The sequence below is a fragment of the Triturus cristatus genome, chromosome 7 (genome assembly GCF_964204655.1).
Source record: "Triturus cristatus chromosome 7, aTriCri1.1, whole genome shotgun sequence".
NCBI lineage: Eukaryota > Metazoa > Chordata > Amphibia > Caudata > Salamandridae > Triturus > Triturus cristatus.
This window is the reverse complement of record NC_140590.1, coordinates 1,743,516,897-1,743,531,076: the sequence shown is the minus strand read 5'-3', so window position 1 is coordinate 1,743,531,076 and position 14,180 is coordinate 1,743,516,897. Positions and strand designations below refer to the sequence as shown.

The 14,180-nt window shown below is 46.1% G+C and overlaps 1 protein-coding gene across 2 annotated transcripts in view; it reads right to left on the bottom strand.

The window, feature by feature from the left end:
• The window catches only part of LOC146812977 (C-type lectin domain family 2 member B-like), a 189,075-nt gene that overhangs the window by 51,893 nt on the left and 123,002 nt on the right, over window positions 1-14,180 (bottom strand). For both annotated transcript variants that reach the window (XM_085619999.1, XM_085619998.1), the window contains exon 4: window positions 11,558-11,661. In XM_085619999.1, coding sequence (XP_085476125.1) covers window positions 11,558-11,661 — 104 coding nt within the window. The remainder of the gene's footprint in view (window positions 1-11,557; window positions 11,662-14,180) is intronic.

Genomic DNA, 14,180 nt, shown 5'->3' with positions numbered 1-14,180 from the left:
AAGTGGGAGCCACTAGTATTAGTGTTAGTGACTGTTGTTTCAGTTTGCGTACCACAAATGGAACTAGTGGGAGAGGCGGAAAGGCGTACGCAAATCTGCCTGACCAGTTCATCCATAGGGCATTGCCCTTCGACTGTGGGTGTGGAAACCTGGCGGCGAAGGTTGGGCATTTTGTGTTTTCGGGGGTGGCGAACAGGTCTATGTCTGGTTGTCCCCACTTTCGGAAGAAGGGGAGTAGAACTTTGGGGTGTAGTTCCCATTCGTGGATCTGTTGTGTGTGGCGACTTAGGAGGTCGGCCACTTGATTGTGGATCCCTGGGAGATGTTCTGCTAACAGGTAGATGTTTTGGGGAATTGCCCATCTCCAGATTTGCTGTGCCAGTTGGGACAGTTGGAGAGAGTGTGTCCCTCCCTGTTTCTGTATATAATACATTGTCGTCATGTTGTCTGTGCGTATGAGGACAGTTTTGTTCTTTAGGTGAATTTGAAAGGATTTTAGTGCTAGGAACACTGCTAAGAGTTCCAGGTGGTTGATGTGGAGCAGTTTTTGTTGGCTGGTCCATCTGCCCTGAGTGGTATGGTGGAGGAGGTGGGCTCCCCACCCCGTGAGAGATGCGTCTGTAGTTAGCACAACTTGTGGAAGAGGCTCTAAGAATGGTCTCCCTTTGGACAGGTTGATGGTGTTCCACCATTTCAGTGATCGAAGTGAGCGACTGTCCACCAACACCAGATCGGTAAGTTGTCCGTGAGCTTGGTTCCACTGTTGTGCTAAGCATTCTTGTAAGGGACGCATTTGAAGTCGTGCGTGTGGGACTATGGAGATGCACGACGCCATCATGCCTAGGAGCTGCATGAACACTCTTGCTGGAAGAGATGGATGAGTTTGAAATTGAGAGATGAGATTTTGTATACTGGCTATCCTGGCTGTGCTGGGATAGGCAATGGCTTTGGATGTATCTATGGTTGCTCCTAGATACTGATGTAAGTGGGAAGGTTGTAGGTGGGATTTGGGGTAGTTGATAGTGAATCCCAAATCGTGGAGAGTTTGAATCGTGCGATGAGTGTGGAGAACGCATTTTTGGTATGTATTGGCTTTTATGAGCCAATCGTCCAGATAGGGGAAGACATGGATCTGTTGTCTTCTGAGATGCGCTGCCACGACTGCTAGGCACTTGGTGAACACTCTGGGTGCTGTTGTTACTCCGAATGGGAGAACTGTAAATTGATAGTGTTGCCCATCTACCACAAATCGTAGATATTTTCTGTGAGCGGGATGCATAGGGATGTGAAAGTATGCGTCCTTGAGGTCCAATGTGGCGAGGAAGTCTCCCTGTTGTAAAAGTGGGAGGACTTGTTGGAGAGTGGTCATGTGAAAATGATCCGAATGTATATACTGGTTTAGTAGTCTGAGATCCAGTATGGGCCTTAGTGTTTTGTCCTTTTTGGGAATGAGGAAGTATAGAGAATATACCCCTTTTCCCTGATGTTGAAGGGGGACTGGTTCTATCGCATGTTTTTGTAACAGGGATTGAACTTCTTGTTTGAGGAGAGAGAGATGATGCGAGGACATTGGACGTTGTTTGGGCGGTATGTTTGGGGGGGATTGTATGAGTTCGAGGCAGTAGCCAGACTGGATAATTTGTCTTACCCACCTGTCTGTGGTGATGGAAGTCCAGACAGGCAGGAATTGTTGGAGTCGCCCCCCGACCGGAGTGGAATGGTCTGGGGGGAGTGGTGGCAAGTCACTGTTTGGTGGCTGGTGAGGTGCGGGTGTTGTTGTTGTTGCCCCGTCCTCGACCTTTGTTATTGTTTCCCCTATAACCTCCCCGGAAGTAACCTCTGTTAGGGGATGTTTGTCCAGAATTTTTAAAGGTGGACGTGGTCTCAGTTGATGTGTTTTTGGAGCCTCCTCTATAAAAGGAGCGACGAAAGGAACCCCGGTTTTGATGAGACTGCAGTGCTCCCATAGACTTGGCAGTTTCATTATCCTTTTTCATTTTTTCTAATGCAGTATCCACTGCAGGGCCAAATAGCTGCTCTTGGTTGAAAGGTTGAGCTAGAATTGCGGTTTGAACCTCCGGTTTAAAACCGGAAATACGGAGCCAGGCATGTCGTCTGAGTAAGACGCCAGTATTGACCGCTCTAGAAGCAGTGTCTGCTGCATCTAAGGCGCATTTAATGGAGGCATTAGATATTAATTTGCCTTCTTGGATGAGGTCAGAGGCCTGGGACTTAAAAGGTTCAGGCAGATGCTGCATAAGGTCCTCAAGTTGGTCATAATGCGCTCTATCATACCTGGCTAACAGGGCCTGGGTATTCGCAATACGCCAATGGTTAGCCGCCTGCGCGGCGACCCGTTTGCCCGAGGCTTCTAAAAGCTTAGACTCCTTGTCTGGGGGAGGCGTTTCTCCAGTTGTCTGTGAGTTAGCGCGCTTCCTGGCATTTGATACGACTAGGGAGTCTAAAGGGAGCTGGGCCTTAATGTATGCAGGGACTTGCGGGGCTGGTCGGTACTTTTTTTCGATGCGTGGGTTGAGAACCCTAGCTCGAACAGGGTCCTTAAAGACTTCAGTAGCATGCTTTATAACCCCTTTGATCATGGGCAGTATGTGAACAGTCTTTTGTGACTGCTCAAAGGTATCAAGGAGAAAGTCCTCTTCAATGGCGTCTGTGTGCATTGTAACGCCGTGGAATGTTGCTGCCCTATTTATAAGTTGGCCGAACCCTAGGTGGTCATCAGGAGGGGAGGGCTTGGAAGGGTAGGTAGTGGGGTCAGGCATGTCAGGTATAGGATAAGACCAGTCATCCATGGGTGCTGGGTCTGGGAACGTAAAAGGGTCGTTTGGGTCAACAGGATTATCAAATAAATCAGGGTCCGCCCCTCCCCCTAAGTCATCATTATCATCCTGTGGAGGAGGTGAATGATAGGGAGATGGTAAAGGTAAAGGTAAAGGTAAAGGAGAATCAGGAGGAGGAGGGGGGGACGGGTTAGGAGGTAAAACAGGAGAGGAAGGACGAAGTGGTGAGGTAGCACAGTCCTTTTTCCGTATGGGAGCTGGGGGAGGTGTAGTGTCCAGCTTCCGCTTTTTATATGGGATGGCAGTCACATGTCCCGTTTTAGGATTGATGTAGATCCGCTTCTGAGTAGGATCTGGTCGAAAAAGTTCATCTGGCTCCGAAGGTGGTGTCTGTGACGTCCGCTTCGGGTCTTTATGAGCTTGTTTCGGCGGGGACGCAGTTTTCGGCGCCGATGATTTTTTCGGGTCCGATGGATTTTTCGGTGTCGACTGATTTTTCGGTGTCGACTGAGTTTTCGGTGCCGACTGAGGTTTCGGTGCCGACTGAGGTTTCGGTGCCGACTGAGGTTTCGGTGCCGAATGAGTTTTCGGTGCCGATGGACTTTCAGGCATCGATGTTGAAGAACGTTTCGGTGCCGGTGGAGACTTCGGTGCCGAGGAACGTTTCTGTGCCGAAGGAGATTTCGGTCTTGGAGCCTGTTTCGGTGCCGAAAGTGGGTGTTTGGGTGCCGAGGGTGTTAAAGGCACAATCAGGTGAGGTTTGCTCGAGCCCGAGCCACCCACAGGCTTAGATGTCTTCGGAGCCGGGCCCGAGGGCGGGGCTTCTGAAGAGGATTTCCGGTCGCGACTGGGCCCAACTGGCGGAGTCTTGACCAATGCTTTTTTGGATGGGGCAGGGGCAGGGGGGGTGGTACTCACACGCTGCCCTGGAGTGATGAGGTCATCGGAATCGTCGGCTTCGGACACGATCTCGAGATCTTCGGTGTCGTCTTCGGGAACATCTTGAGCAAAGATGTCCTCCGGTTCTGGAGCTGGTTTGGCCATAATATGGCGTCGAGCTCTTCGGTCCCGGAGGGTCTTCTTCGAACGGAAAGCGGAACAAGCTGGACAGGTGGACTCGTTGTGTTCCGGCGACAGGCAGAGGTTGCAAACCTCGTGGTGGTCACTGTGGGGGAACTTCGCTCCACACTGGGGGCATTTTTTGAAGGGTGTCCTGTCCATCAGCCGCTTCCGGAACCGGTCCGAGTTGATGTCGACGTCGATGGAATGAAGATTAAAGAGTTAAATCGATTGCTGGAAGTTTTCTGCTGGAGCGGAAAAAAGTTCATCCGAACCCAATGGCGGAAAAAAACAATCTGCCGATGGAGTGGATGCCCATGCGCACTGTTGTCCAGGGGAGGAGTCACCAACCTCGTGACCAAAGGCTTCTTCCGAAGACAACAACAACCTACAATCATCCGAGCCCAACACCAGATGGCGATCTTATCCTCAGTGTGTGATCTGCAGCTCATATGCCTCGAACAAGTCAGTTACCTGATCCTAGGAAGAATCCCACCGCGTATTACAAAGAGCTTACTGAGGCAGCTTCCTCCGCAGTAATGACGTTGGCAGACATTGAGCTATTCTTCGCTCTACTAGTACCGGTGGACATTTGGCGCCAGGTGCATGATCAAGACCATGTAACCGAGTTTGGGGGGACTTGGGAACAGCTACGGGGATGGGATAGAGACCGTAAGCCAGGGAATAAGCCCCGGGCGGAAATATTGGCCCTTCCTGATAGGATATTAAATTATATGCATTCGCTGATCCCTCCTCGAAAAGTGGACTGGGATAAGTTAACGGCCTGCAAGCAGAAGAAGGATGAGAGTGTATCCGATTTCTTTACGAGATTTGAGGGGGTTTTCATTGACTTCAGTGGACAGGACCTAGCCACTGAAGGGGGGGTACGGTTGTTCATGAATCGATTCGTGACCAATCTGTTGCCAGAGGTGTCCGCTCGATTACAGGCCGCTGAAAGCACCTGGACAACCACCACCCCGTCGACAATATTGAGTATGGCTCAATATTATGAACATCGGGAGAATGAAAGTAGGGACAAGATAGAAAAGAAGTCGAAGGACTTGAAGACTCGGGTATTGTTACAGCAAGTAGAGAGAGGACGGGGAAGAGGTAGAGGGTCACAGAATTTTGCTTCGAGAGGGGCGGGTCTGCCGCAGTCGATGGGACGGACAGATTTGGGCATAAATCAATGCGCCTTCTGTAAACAGGAGGGGCATTGGCGAGCCCAGTGTCCGTTACTATATGAACAGAACAGTGCTCCGAGAGGACGAGGAAGGGGACGTTTCTCTGGACAGCGAGGGGGATCTACCTATATGGGGCCCTATCCTCACTAGCAAGGAAATCAGAAGGCTGTCCAGGGTGGTGGAGGGAGTAGTCAATACCACGGCCGGAATATTGACTAATATCACTGTTGAGCTTCAGGCGACCCGGCTTGTGACCCTTCAAAATCGCCTTGTTTTGGATGTCATACTGGCCGACCGCGGAGGAGCATGCCGGGTGATCGGGAGCTCCTGTTGTGTATATATACCTGACTCCGCCCCTTCAGAACATTTAGCCATTCAGAAGCTCCACCGACTGGCATCAGAAATCCATACCGAGACTGGTACCTGGTCCCTGTCAACTTGGTTCTGGGACCTTCTGACCACCTGGGGGTGGAAACTATTCATGGTTCTATTGGGTATAGTGGGTTTCCTCTTTACTTGCTGCATTTGTATCCAGTGCGGCCCTGTCTGTTGTTCCTATTGTGCCACCCAATTTCGCTCTGCACTACCTAAATCCCCACCTACCCAAGCTCATGCTCAAATGACCCAGAAAGAAATTCATGATTTAATGCAGATAGATGAGGGTATCTTTGAGGATTAGTCATACTTGTTTTCATCTTATTTTAGCTACACTATGCTAAAAGGGCCGTTCTGTAGGATCCAAATTTCAGAATATGATTAGCACAGTGTAACTAAAACTAACTAGTTTGACTCGGCCCTGTAAGAAGGCCTTTTTTGCATCCATTGGTTAGTACGGCGGAAAGGGCCGAAAACAGAACCGCGGCCATCTTGGCCCTCGGCTCTTTCTCCGTCTAAAGGAGCTACAGTCACGTGATTCCCTGAACCCATATTTTCCTTGTTCAGCAGACACTAGTTTCAGAAGACAGGCTGAATTGTATTTATGACCGAGAAGCAAGGTCACATCTGCCAAAAGGGAGTACCAAGCAAATTCCTTCTGAACCTGGGACGAGAAGGGAGTCACCCGGTCGACCTTCTATTCTTAAAGATAGTAGCCTTTTTTGTATCATTGAAACTAGATATAGGATGAGCTCATTAGGAGCGCCTAGACTGGCGGGTACTTTTCCACTTATAAGGCTTTGTATGTTGCACTGTAATGTATAAAAGTGTGGTTTTGACAAGGAGCCAGCAGTCTTCCTCGGCGCACCCCTTGGGTGAGGATCGACGAGGCTCCTCTATGTAGAGTTTCCTGTTTGGCCAATAAACGCTTGAACCTTCTACGTTGCCAACTGCTCGTTATTTGACTTACATTGCGGGCCACCGGTAAGTGTGGCCCTTGGGACGAAAACTTGGATACAACACACGTTCCGCCTTCACGTCCTCTGTGGCGTGTTACACAGCGAGTGTCCCGCGAGCCTGTGCTATACGCCAGGTTCCTGCAGTGAGTTGTGAGGTGGAGGTCCGTGTGACCCAGGTGCACGGCCCAGGTTCCAGCAAGCACCACAGCAGGGACTAATGAGGGCAGTTTACAGCCTGGCACCGTGTAAGCGTGGTCTGTCACTAGGGCCCTTACTAGCCCTCTGCACTGGTGTTCTTTATCATCATGGTCAGTAGTTAGGCCGTATAAGTCATTTGTGTATCGGTGTCCATATGACCGAGGTCTGACTTTGGGGTCTGTATAAGAGTGAATGGAGGCGCTGGGTATCTGCTGCTTAATATTTGTTCGCTCTGTGGCTGGTGACAATCCTGTGTATGGAAGTGTTCTGGGGTCACTGTAGCCATTGCCTTAGTCTGGGTCCACATAATCCTGCTCTGTGCTTGGGTGCTGTTTAACACTGCTCTCTAGTGCGTCTGTATGAGTGGGATCTCTAACTGGCCCCATTAGTGCGTGCTCTGTGATAAGGAACCAGGTCTCTGGGTCATGGAACCCCCGCCGGGCTAATGACTAAGGGTTGCTTTTCGTATGTGTGTGAGATCATCCTCTACGCAGCTTGGCACATAGCCCAGTGGAACACGCACCATGTATACGTAGAGACGTAAATGCCCCTCAAAAATCCTCCTGGAAATGGTAGGGACCGTCACTCAGGACAATATTGGACTACATCTTGCCCACCTCTAACGTGTACCTAAGAAATGGGTTCTGTAGTCAAGTTCATTTTAACCATGCTTGGTCTTCGGTTCCGTGCAAGCATCTTCTGGGATCTCCTTCCTTACCAGTGTGCTCTTTAGACCTAGCTTTAATCACGACGCATCATTGTGCGCTCTGTTAAACCATAGCTGTATACCACGGCTTCCCCTTAAAGTTGTGTTTTTAAACCTCCCAAATGTGCACTCTTCCGGTCGGAAACTTTCTTTGTGGGGGTAGTTACTCAAGCACATAGAGGACACGGTGCGCTGTACGCAGTCTCATGCCTGGCTCGAGCTTTCAGTAGCTCGCCCACTTCTACCACAGATAAGTCTTATAAATGATGCATATATTAAAGATGGGGTTTGCATCAGGTTTGTTTCTTGAATTTTGAGGGGAGTTGCATGCCCAACATTGGCAGAACGTGCCAAATAAACGGCACTGCGCAGTCTGTGGCATGCCAGCATTTCAAGTATTAGTTTTGGCTGTTTGAATTTAATTGTGCAATCGCGGACGCTGAAACAGTATCCAGAGTGAGGTACCTAACAATTTATAAAAAACAGATATTTTCTTCAGAAAATTGATAATCCCGCGTGTTACCTGCGCATCACACAAGGCGGTGTTTCCAGTACAACATCTGAGAGGTATCAGTGGGTCCGGGTTCCCACCCTGCTGACAGTCAGCTGCTGATATCAACAAGCATTAAAAATGCAATAGGTCTCACCTTTCATCACGTTAAAGTGATTTGCTTTGCTATACAAAACCATTAGCAAAGCAAATGGGTTTAACTTAATCAAAGGCGAGACCTATTGCATTTTCAATGCTTGTTGGAATTAGGAACCTTATAAAATAGTGCTTCCCAAACTTTTTTCGAAATATAACCCATGTTTTAGTACGACAAACATTCATGACCCACCTAGCTTTTTTGGCCATGAAGTGTGCAATTTTTTATTTTAACTAAAGCAGCGTGTGGTAGCGCATTGTTATTTATAGACAGCGAATTTCCATTGAAATGGCACTAAATTAGCACAAACATGCAGTTAGTTTTACTTATGGAACCGTACTGCACACAAATATGTGATAATCAGGTTTCAGTGATTAATTATCATTTGTGCATCACCAAGTAAAGAGTATTGATTTGTTCTGATCCTATTAAAATCTTTGATTCCATCACACTTCAGAATTACAAAAATGTGCTTCATTTGTTTTCCCAGCTGATGATTTTACCTTCTGAATTTGCCCCGGATTTTGTTTGTCAGAGGGTAGTCTGTCATAAAGGCGACATGGTACACTCTACACCAAACTGAAGTCCTACCCACTTCATTTAAAGTTAGGTGGAACTTCAGTATGTCAGAGGCAGAGACTACTCCAACGCCGTTGCGTACATACACCTCCGACGGCATGACAGAGTAAGGACTGTCAGACGTTTAGCCATTCGAGTGCCCACCTGATTTAGAGTGAGCTGTCAATTGGCCAGTTTTCAATGTCAGCCACCACCAGGAACAATGGTATGGGGCAGTGAAAACGGCAGAATGAACCCCTCACCACGGGAGACAATCCCCATGGTGTGGGCATCATAACTTTTATTTTGAAAAACATCAGGCTTTGGAATTTTTTTTTTTAAATAAAAAATAAAATATGTAATGTTTGATGGATGGTACCCTTCTTTTGACAGAGCCACATTTCAAACTTTTAATACATCGATAGAAACCACCATGAGGGCAGAGAGGTCTGCTGAGAGATTAAGATTTGGTACTATGTCAGGGTGAAGGAGTGTTTTACACCATCACCCTTAAACCCTCTCTCACAAATCTAAATCAGGCCCCTAGTCTCTGAAAAGGAAATTTAAATCCTCCAGTTTGGACGGTTACAGGCTGTGTCCCCCGAACTCTTCACAAAGCCAGTTCGCCGCAGAAAAGAGCTCCCGCTGAAGCCATGGCTTTTGGCAGGAAAAGCTCTCAACGGGAGAAATTCAAATTTCAAGACCTTGCATCAGGCAGATATTTTTCTCACCTTTGCCCAGACAAGGTTTCTGCCTTTGGAATTCAGTCGTTTTATGATGCTACAAATCCTCCAGTGAGGCAGGTGCAATGAAGTCTCTTTGAAATCAGACACCCTTGCTGCAAGGACCCTCTGATGCTTCAGAGGTCTTGGAAGTCCCAACTTCTCAGAGTTTCTGGTGCAGTTTTTCCTTGGTCACTTCTAAAGGTCCCAGGAGCTTAGGGACAGCACATAGGACCAGGACCCAGTCCAGCACAGGTCACCAGCAGGGTTTAGTCCAGGTTCATATGTAATTGGTCAGTCGGACACTTCAGGAAAAAGGCTTCTTGCAACTTGTTGTGTCCCTGTAGTCACACAGGAGGTTAGTCACCTGGCCCTTGGAGTCCACTTTTTAGTCCTGGGTACAAGTAGGAGAAGGTCCAGCCCTTCTGATCCCCACACAGGTCACAAAACAGGAAAGCCAGTCTTAATCTGTTCATCTTCAGGTCCAGAGAGTGTTCTGCTGAGCTGTGGGTGAGGTGCCACTTCTGTAGGATTCACTAGCCAATGGGTGGAGGTGAATCCTGGACACTCCTTAAAAGATTAGGTGAAAGTTTCAAGGGGCAACACTGCCCCCTTTTGCAGCAGATATTGTTTGCCTCATTATTGCACTATGTGAAAGCTTCTATTCTAGGTAAAATCCAAGATAGTGCATCTCTCTGCCTTTGGAGGCAGCTGATGTTTCAGACCCTTGTCCCTTTCAAGTTAATGCTATTACTGAACCCTCTCCAGCTGCCCTTCCTGAGCTGATACAAGCCACATTATTCCATACCTCACATGTAGGTCTTCCTGCAAAAAGGCCCAAGCCATTGTCTCTGCTCTGAAAGCTGTTTTCACACCTTATTAAGGGGGAAGAACAGGCAGGCCCATATGCTTGCAGACTAAGGACAATTAGCCCACTAGAGGTTGAGGTAGCCACAGCGTAGTGTTTTAAAAGTCACTTTCTCTATCTATTTATAAAAATATGACTTCACTATTGAATTGGACTTTTAATAAACAAAAATAGTGTTTGAACTATTATGGTAGCTTGTCTCAGACCAAACCTAGAGTTGTAATTTAATTCTGATATTTCTAATAGGGCAACTGAAGTTCTTGACAGTGAAACTAGCTTTTGGGGGCTAGTCACTGTAGGTAGATGCTAACATCAAATTCTTGCATGTACCACTTTTAAAGACTAGTCACCCTACCTTGTGGACTCCAAGGCCCACTTAAAAAAAAAATAGAAGTAGGGTTTTTTCTGGTCAAAAATGGTTACTTTGACAAGTTCACTTGTAGGTTTAAAAGTGCAGGCTTGGTGTCTCCAGAGCAACTTGTATAGCCTTTTTCCTGCCGTTTTACTATGTGCCTCTATGTGCAGAGGCAGAGAATTCAAAACCAGCAAGATCAGTCCACCAAAAATGGAGGGTGACCACTTTGCTGCAGGGGAGCTCTCTCACACCCAACTTATGTATGGAGGCGGATTCTGGGCCTAATTTATTAATACAGGTATGTAGGTGTGAAGAAGATCAGACATATTTCACTGTTGCACATTATAAATCCACACTCCTCTTCCACTAACTTGAAAAGCTCATTTTTAGGAGAGGGAAATTAAAGGGGTTGGAACACTTTGAATTGGATTTTCAGAGTATTTATATTTTTACTGTCAAACATTATCACGGACATCAAACAAGCAACAGAGCAACTTGAGGCCTGAATGTAAGTTGAAAAACTGGTTTCAGCAAATAGCACAGCCACCCGCCTGAGGTAACACACTGCACAAGAGAATTCAGATTTAAAAGAGCAATACTGTTGTGCACTTAAGAGCTGAAAAGGATTATTTAGGCAGCCCTGAGGTCATGTTTTCTTTAGCAAACCAAACAAAAGACAGCTTATTCATGTTTGGTATATAAATATGTAGCAAAAAAGAGGTTTCAAGATAAGAAACAGGCAAGCGATCATCATAGACTGATATGTGGTTAAGGCTTGGGCCACAACCACAACATTCACCGCTCTAAAAAGAATGAAACCAAAACCATTTAACTGGGGAACAAAGTTTTGTAAAGTAAAAAACACAGGAGATTAATGGCAGAGACTTAGTTTTCTGTTGGATTTCCAAAGGCCGAAAGAGATGGAGGGCACATGTCAAGCCAATAGTGTAAGAGACAAATTTCATATTTAACTTTGCGGTTTAGGGCAGAGATTTAACTTCTCTCAGACAGCAAAAGAGGAAAAGTTTGTTTTTATGGTTAGCAGAAATATTTCAATGGATGATCTTTAAGTAACCCTAGGAACATGGTATCAAATTTAACAATCACATAAAGAACTACCAAACTCACTGGTTGTTAAAGTTGCTGCCATCAGGCCACTGCCACAACTTCCCATGTAGCCGCCTTAAACCGATCCAGTGATCACTGCTCCCTTTGTAGCGCAGCATGAAGGCCTAAACAGGAGAAGAGAACCAACATTCATGAATGAGCCTGGTTGGATAAACACTGCAAGAAGAGCGGCCATTTATGAGAATCGGCGAGAAACACGATTGGTCAAAGGTAAACTGTTAAGTACCTGAAATAATGAAAATTCTCCAGCATTGGAGGTTTCATACATTTACATGCTTCGTTGAGGTGAAACCCTCTGGTACATAAAGTAGCAGTGCAGAACAGCAATTGGCAGAGAAAGTTAAGTAGAGAAAGTTAAGTACAGAGAAAGTATATCCAGCTCCAGAAAATGGCCCATACTCCAACCAATGAGATGGAAGTACTCTGAACTCTACTTCCCCTGGAGGCCCCAGTAGTAATGATTTTCTACCACATGGAGTGTGTGCAAGTTTTTTTTTTTATATATAAACACATGGAAGGTGTATAACCTCTTTTTTTCGATTGACCCATCATCGTTCAACTCTTGTCAGTATTATCTTGTTGAAAAGTTGCTCAGCACTTTAAGTGCCCTAGAAAACATTGTCCTATTTGTCATAGGTCACTTGGCGGTATGCGGGGTTGAGAGACTCGACTAAACCTCTGGCACTGTAAATTTCTTCTGCACTATTGTAGGAAATTGGGTTATTAGTTGTAGAGTATGCGAGGCCTGCACAAGTAATAGGTCCACAATTGTCTTCTTACTGGGAACCAAGAATCCCACTGACTTTCTCAAGGAGGGGATGTGGGCTAGACATTGCCATTCGCTGGCACGTGATAATAACACTGTATAAATGATTGCTCAGTCAGTGCTTTTTCTTTGGAAAAGTAAAAGTACATTTCTTACACACATTACCGAATATATATATTTATATATTATCTACTGGCGGTCGCCAGTAGATAGTTATAGTTAGGACCTATTTTCCATTGGAAATCCGCAACATTCTATTCCCAATAAGTCTGGCGCCGGTTGATGAATCCTCGCAAAATTTTCCAAACTTTTGGCCAGCTCCGCTCAGACCCTGAAAGGTTCGTGGTGATTCGTCAAGCGGGGGCTGAGAAAGAAGGGGGTCCCAAAAAGCGTTTTCCCCACGCAATTTTCCATAGGATCTGTTGTCGCAGCTACAGCCCGAACCGCTGAATGGAATGACACCAAATTTGGCAAAGAGGTAGTCCTCAGTTCAGACTCATGCCTTTTGCATAAATGGTGTGAATCTGTTCAGTAGTTCCTGAGAAAATTAGGGTAAAAAAGTTAGTGATATCTATGGCCGGGGAGGATCCGCGGACCCTACCCGCACCGTAAGCGCACCCTTCCCGAACCGAGCGCGCACCCTCCCGATCGAGGGCTTAATGGTAATTGGCTGTCAAGTGTGTCTACATTCGAAACCAGGAACTGTTGGCGGCCATTTTCTGCCTCGGAAGAAGCGATGCTGAAGAAGCAAGGGGAATTAAGTGTGTAAAACATATAAAGGGGGCAGAGTGGAAATACTCTGACCCTCTAGAGGTGCTTAGGGGGTCCCAGAAGGACCCCCTAGGGCCCCCCCTTTTTTTTTAAAAACAGTGAAATGCGCGCAGGGAGTGTGCATCCTATCGCGTTGGGTGCACGGATCCTCACGCGTTGGGTGCGCGGATCCAAGGAAAAAACAAATTGAAAAAAGACAAGAAATCATTGGTTGTTTGACAACCTTTTACACTGAAAGGTAGGGTGTATATTTCTGTTTTTTAGACGCATTATTCTTATTGGTTAACAAAAACAGATTGTAAGGAACATTATATATGATAAGCTGATATGTTGAAAAGTCAAGCACACTTGCGGTCTTGATTAGCAACATTGTGTGCTGAACTTGTGACCTGTGTGCTCAGTACAGTGTTCCATGACCTGTTTCTATGGTAACAGGCAGAAGGCAGATTGGGGGAAGGGTTCAAATTTATTTCATTTGGAAAGGGTTGAAATGTTTAACCAATAGAAATGTGCGTTTGCTTTTGAATTTGTGTGAAGGAATGTGATTTGATGTTTACATGTATGTGTGGAAAATGAAAAAATGAAAGGGAAACTTTGCCATTCTTTTGTTTTGCTGAGAGGTGCACAGTGCAGAGATTCTCTATAAGAAAATGTGGTGTGTGACGGATATCTGGTGTGTGACTGATATACTTCTTAATCTACAAAACAACTTGAAAGGTGAGGTATTTAATTGTGAGGTGATGTATGTAGACTAATTTGATTTTAATCAGACTAATGTATTTCTCCTGCTAAAGTGTAGGGAGTACTTTTTTTCTCTACAATCTTATTGACTGTGTGTGCATGTAGAAACCATTCTGTGATAAGCATTTGTGTTTTTCATGTGTTTGCAGACAGATAACTGTGCGGTTTCTATATTTTGGTAGAATTAGAAACCAGTCATTGTTTATGAATTTGTGAAATGAGTTATGTTTCTATACTAAAATGTAGTACTCCTTCTAGATGAAGAAATGTGTTTTGGTATAGTGCAAGGGATAGTGTTTGTCTAGAATCACACAGTGAAAGTGTGTGCATTTGGTAACCACTGAG